We start from the raw sequence: 6,488 nt of genomic DNA, 5'->3' as shown, positions 1-6,488 counted from the left end.
AAAGTTAGTCGTGCATATAGATTTTTACTACGTGTAAGAAAAGGCCAAGTCATTGCAAGTCATGTCAGGTCAAGTCAAATGAGATATGAATGTGTATATATATATATATATATATATATATATATATATATATATATATATATATATATATATATATATATATATATATATAATTTGCGATGCAAATTTGACAGTTCTAACATCGTTGAGAATTTTTCAGACCTTTCTATACGTTTACATAACTTCCCTGTATCAATTTGATCCGATGGAGCAGTGTAGTGAATAGAGTCGTCACACTCTGAGACGTTTGTATATAGATATGAAACAAACATGACAATAATTGTGAAATAATATAAATGAACAAATGAGAAAAATATATGAAATAAATCATCTGTGACAGTGAATTCATTGAAGAAAGGTATGACAGCTGTAAGGGGCGTGGATGGATATGTAGACGGTTGTCCATTAACAAAATAAATAAGCGTACCGGATCAAGATAAGGTGAATTTCCTTTTTCTATTTTTTCTTTGTTTTCGTATCGTATATTTTGATATTAAATCAATTTAAAGGCTACTTTTACTTTAAATTATATTCAATGACAAATTTCTGCGGACCTTTTTGATACCTATTTCGGTTGGCTGGACGTATACCGTTACCCTCACATGCGATGCTCGGTGTTACGGTGTTTGGGGCGGGATTGTCTATTCCTTGTCTTAGAATTATGGACATACAGTTCTTTGTTCAAATAATGGTTTAACAAAAAAGTTCAAAACGAGCACAAAGTGAGCTAAATTGCAACGTGTGTGTATGTAAAAGGAAAGACGGTCCCTAGTGAAAATTATCTTTTTAAGGTTTAACGTGACAAAATATTCATAGAAAAGTTCGGGAAAAGTTGCATGGTACTTTCGCAAATGCCTCCGCTGTTCCAGCTGTTCAAGAACCTAACACGCCTTGGTAAATATATAGATCCAATTTTAGCATAACTAAAGGCAGTCATATTTTAATTTCTTCAAAGCTGCTAGTTGCGTCAGTTTAATGTGCATTTTTTACGTTACAAGTCATGTGTAAAACATCCCCGCAATAGGTGGAAAACTACTATGGCTCCGTACTTTCAACATTTTCTGATTCATACCTGCCTAGACAAAACATATTCTTAAATATATATACTACTAGTAGAAACGGACGTTTTCTTATCGATGAATGCACATAAAACCAATAAGAGCTATCCTATATTCAAAACACAAAGATAAAAAAAAACAAACAAAGCACAAAATGTATCTAGAAGTAACGGGATTCTTCTGTATGTGCAAGTTTCTCAGAGAAAATGGCGAGTTAATACTTTAAAATCTAAGACAACAACAATACCAATCTATCTGTTTAAATAGTGTGATCTTTTAATAAATGATAGTGTTTGAATGTTCGCTGAATAATTTGCTTTTCTAGATTAACTTGTCAATAACTACTACCTATGACCAAACCTCATACAGTACACCCCGCGTCGATTGTTCGTGCACTGGGCTCTGCCATTAAACACTTTGAATAAAAATTACAAGCCAAAAAAATCCAAAAGTATTCTCCGGAATGTTACATTCCTTTGAGAAAAACGGCAAAACGGTAAATAGATCAGAAACAAAGAACGTCCAGACTGTAATAGTCTTAAAGCAGTGAAACGATGTGATACACACCTGAACTGGCTATCTGTAGAAGAAGCGATAAACCGCGCCGCGCACTCTATCTGAGTGAAACTCGTTTTGAAATAAACTGAACTTATGTAAAATACTGAGACTCGAACATTTAACGTAAAACACCGCGGCAAGCTCAAAATGAAAATTACGACTATTTACATCGGTAATTATGTCACATGACCAAGGCCAAATCACGTGAACAGTTTGATAAATAAACAATAATATTAAAATATCAACTAGCTACAGTCACCTCCGTTAGATAGAAAAAGAACAAAATTAAATCTAATACCCAATCTATTTCACTATGTAATCAAAGGAACCGCGACTCTATATTTAGATGTGCATTTTAAATACAAGAATCAAATTTTAAAGGCCTATCGTTTACCATACCATAATCTGAAAGTGCTCGCTGGATATGGTGCATGAATAATTTTAATATTTTGAGGCAAACAGACAGATAAAAATGATGAAAGGATTACATGGCAAAAGAAAATGTTTTAACTGTAGAATTCATTTAAAAAAATAACATTGAACCTTGGAAAGCAATACTACAAAACAAGCATGATGTAAAATAAATGTTTTACACAGCCAAATGTGCCATATATGATTCTCGTATGAAACAAGAGTTATATGATAATCATTTGTTTCAATGATCATTTGATCATTGCATGATTATCCTATGATATTCATATACTTTTTTTTTCACAATCATACGATTGTCAAATGTTTCGGGCTAAAATTATCATATGAGCATTATATGACAATCATGTGATAATTTACATATGGTTACCATATGATTGTCATTTGAATCGAGCACCATATGAATATAATATGTGACACATTTGGCTGTGTATGCTAAGCACATATTGATAATACAATTTTTGTTGAAAATTTCTAGAGCGCACTAAGACAATTAATTTAGCATTCAAACATTAAGTGTCTAGGAGAAGATATCTTCTTTGAAACACGCAGTTAACGCGGTTCTCATTTAAAATCAGTCGCCACAAACAGGTTCTCTGGTGTTGGTGACCTAAAATCTACCCAATTGGTATTCAGACTCAAGAACGTCGATTCCTTTTGCAACGCTGAATGTGGCATAGTATCGACGTATGGTGGGCTGGTGTTAGAGTAAGCATCATTCCTGAAAGAAAACCAAAACAAAAACATGATACTTGTGATTCATCAAATAGTCAAAACCCTATCAAAAAGTAAAAATACTCACAATCCACATTTTTTTTTTTTTTTTACATAAATAGTAACGGTAAGAAAACCTCGTGTCAAATGTTTGTGTTTGACTTGCCCTTAACAGGAAATGCACAAAAAAAATGCACAAGCAATCATCTTCGAAAAAACTTTTTTTCTGAATTGTTCTTATGATTTAAATAAGCTTTTGTCTTTGTTAATTTACAGCTAATGATAAAAGTTCAATTAGAATGGGGAAAAGTAATGAGATTAGATCATAATATGATCAAAAGGTCCACAAATCATAGCTTGCTATATTTGATAACACATTTTATTGTAGAAAATAATTTTTGTACTTACGTATATGTAGTGCGTTTCTTTGATTGAATTTTGAAAAATACCATTCCACCTATTACCATTAAAACCAACAAAACAGCCATACCAATCACAAATGGGACAAAGTTTGGTACTGTTGAAATAGACAAACGATTCGACAAATCAAATCATAAATGTATCGCGTAGTTCATAATAAAACCCCATATCATTCTGTATTTTTAAACTGACAAACGATGGTATACCAAACCCTTCATTATTGATAAGAAAGATAAAGATTAATAATAAGCTTTCATTGTAGACAAAAAACTTCAATAAACATTAAATTACAAGTTAAGGATTACTACCTTGAGATTTCCCTTTCTTTGTAGAATCGTCTGTATTTCCAGTCTGTGTTGTTGATTCGGTGGTCGGTAAAAAAGGACATGTTTCCTTAAATTAAATAGATAAGGCTTGCCTAAACTAGTCACTTTATGCCTTATATGACCCGTTTTCGATTAAATTAACTGTTTAACAGAAATCATGTCAATCTTGATGAAGTTAAAATGTGGATAATAAACTGTCTTCCAACATTTATAGTGAACATAAACACACTAATTATTAAAGCCTTTTTAGTATGATAAATGTTACAATAAACAACATGTTAACTCTAATTTTATTTTAACCAAAAACCCATTGACATCATAAAAATACTTGATTAATGAAAAAAGGACAATACTTTAATCACAATTACTTGTTTTAGATAAAACTATCGTTTGATATTATTCGTTACTTTTATTTACCAATAAAATACATATTGTCGTTGAACCATTACACGAGTAACAACTTTCATCATAAATTACTATCCTTACTTCATATCCAAAATTCATTCCGTCGTAAGACAATCTGATCTGGTAGCCTTCAATAGGAGGTAATGTGGTCCACCTTTTCCTCCTTCTCTCAGGAGAGTTCAAGTGACATGATACAGAACTAAAATCGTGGTACTCTGCTTCTTTGATTAGAGGAGATACAGAGAGTTCTTTCTTATTGTTAATTATCTAAAAAAAAAAAAACAACTATACATTGTTTTGTTACCCGTCTAGCTATTTCAGTGAAACAAAAAATGAAGACTGTGCACAAAGGCTCCAATGTTAAAAGATAATATAATACAGGAAGAATATTCAAATAAATATTTAAAAAAGATAACTTATTTAGAAAGCTCACCTGAAAGAATGTCAGCTTGCACCATAAGGTTTCAGACTCAAACATCCCGTTAACGAGTGTCTTGGTGCAACTCCTGCTTTTTGTACCACATAATCCGTTTCCCGGTATCGACAGGGGTGTTGGGGGTGAACTTATCTGTTTTGAACATTGTTCTCCAATGAAACCAGAGTTGCACTTACAAACCCCTATTTCGAACAAAATCAGTCAGTGGAAAAGTTAATTCATAAATAGACTTTGAACATATTTTATTCTGATATAAGCATATGAAAAATATACAATAGCAACAAAACAAAGTCTCAGTTTATACGTTTATAAAAGAGATCATGTTAACTTGTGGTTAGACTCGTTGTTTGTCATCCTTTGACGCTTCAATCGAAAAAAAATGTAAATTGAATTAAATTGAAGTAATTAAAACAAAAATGGTATCGTTAATTTTGTAAATATATAAATGCTATAAGATGGGAGTTACGCCAGGAAACGTGTTTTTTTTTAATACGAATTAACATTGTTTACCTGTTTTGTCACAAACACCATTATTACTGCAGTTATCTAAGCAAAGTTGGCTTCTTATTTCATCTAACATGGAATATGACATTTCGGGATCAGAAGAGCTGGTGATCATAGTAGTCATTAATGTCTCGTTCCTGTTAAGTTCTATCAAGCAGCTAGCAATCATTGCTTTTATGGAACCAATAAACCATGAAATACCACCAATTGCCTAAGTTAAAATCATTTTGATAAAGGCAAGTTAGCCTATCATTTTCTGGTTACTTGGCGTTCGATTAGTGAATATGAACAAGTGAGTACTGAGTGGGTATTTCTAGAAAAGCAGAGGTGAACGCTTACCCTACCGGTGCACCTGGTCCATGTTTTCAGTCAAGTCCAAGTTGCTCATTTACTTTTGTTACTTTGTATGTGTATTTTGGTTATTTTATGTTCTTTGTTGTGAATGTGTCAGTTTTCCATATCTGGTATTTGCCACAGAACTACATTCTTTTGATTTCCTCTAGAATCTTGGTTCCCTTGATTACTCTCTAGTGTATTTTGAAGAGTGTCGTGATTAAATGCAAGAAGATATATGTATGCGTACATTTAAAAGTTTTTTTCTTCATAGTTATCATTATTGATTAAAAAGTTATCAATTATACTAACGTCGTTTGGAATCAAACTCAAAATATCATTCATGCTCTTTTAAATATGACAGAAATACACCATAGCATGAATGAGTGATGAGTGGTGTTACAGATTTTTAAATAAATATAGATTTCAACAGTTTTTTAAGATATAAAGGATTCATGACACACAACAATAAAATGTATTACATTTAAAAAAAAAAGACGAAAAGTCAAACAATTTTTCCAGGCAATGGCTTTTACAAAAGAGCATACTTTTTTTACTTTGCATATGTAATTATGAGCATAATGGACTGTATATCTAACCATACAATATCATACAAACAAACAAACAAGAGGCTCCCAGGAGCCTGCATGGCTCACCTGATTTAATTTTGCGTTTCAAGGGCAATAAATTTAACAAGAAGTTGTACAACAATTTTGACTCAAGAAGACTTTGGTAGGACTATTATAAGGATGATTTAAGCAGTTAAAAGTTACTTTCTATATATCATAGTTTGCAAGATATTGGCTGAGAACTGTAAAAAAAATCATTTTTCACCTTTCAAGGCGGTAACTCTAACAAGGGGTCATCTACCAACTTTTATCTCTGAAAACTTCTGTAAACATTATAATAAGGATCATTTCAGCTATTGAAAGAATTTGGCTAAACTTAATGGTTTTGCAGATATGTAAACTACTGTCTGATCCCTATTTTCTATTTTTAGTAACGGCAGCGATTTTTTTCCACATATAAATAAATCCCCACGTTAATTCTATGCAGAATATGCCAAGGAACATTCATACCAAGTTTGGTTCCAATCGATCAGGTAGTGTCAAAGACGATTTTTGAAAGAAGTACCATAAATAGCCAAAAAAAAAAACGTCGGAAAAGGCAATAACTCCAACATGGCTTAACAGATTAAAAAGAAAATTGTGTCCACATCATGCTGAACATTTTTACCCTATGTCA

General features: G+C 32.0%; 1 protein-coding gene across 1 annotated transcript; it reads right to left on the bottom strand.

Annotated features, from left to right (window-relative positions):
* Positions 1-2,486: 2,486 nt before the first annotated feature.
* Positions 2,487-5,107, bottom strand: LOC148620723 (von Willebrand factor D and EGF domain-containing protein-like). The gene is made up of 6 exons (XM_088574473.1): positions 4,917-5,107; positions 4,404-4,588; positions 3,983-4,237; positions 3,548-3,632; positions 3,228-3,336; positions 2,487-2,826 (listed from the first exon to the last, which is right to left on the bottom strand). Exons 1-6 carry the CDS (start codon positions 5,077-5,079, stop codon positions 2,670-2,672), a joined length of 954 nt encoding a protein of 317 aa, XP_088430599.1. The 5' UTR covers positions 5,080-5,107; the 3' UTR covers positions 2,487-2,669.
* Positions 5,108-6,488: the final 1,381 nt, after the last annotated feature.

The sequence above is a fragment of the Perna viridis genome, chromosome 3 (assembly GCF_037379345.1).
Source record: "Perna viridis isolate PV_CMFRI_1.1 ecotype Kerala chromosome 3, ASM3737934v1, whole genome shotgun sequence".
In the NCBI taxonomy this organism is placed as follows: domain Eukaryota; kingdom Metazoa; phylum Mollusca; class Bivalvia; order Mytilida; family Mytilidae; genus Perna; species Perna viridis.
This window is presented reverse-complemented; position numbering and strand designations above follow the sequence as displayed.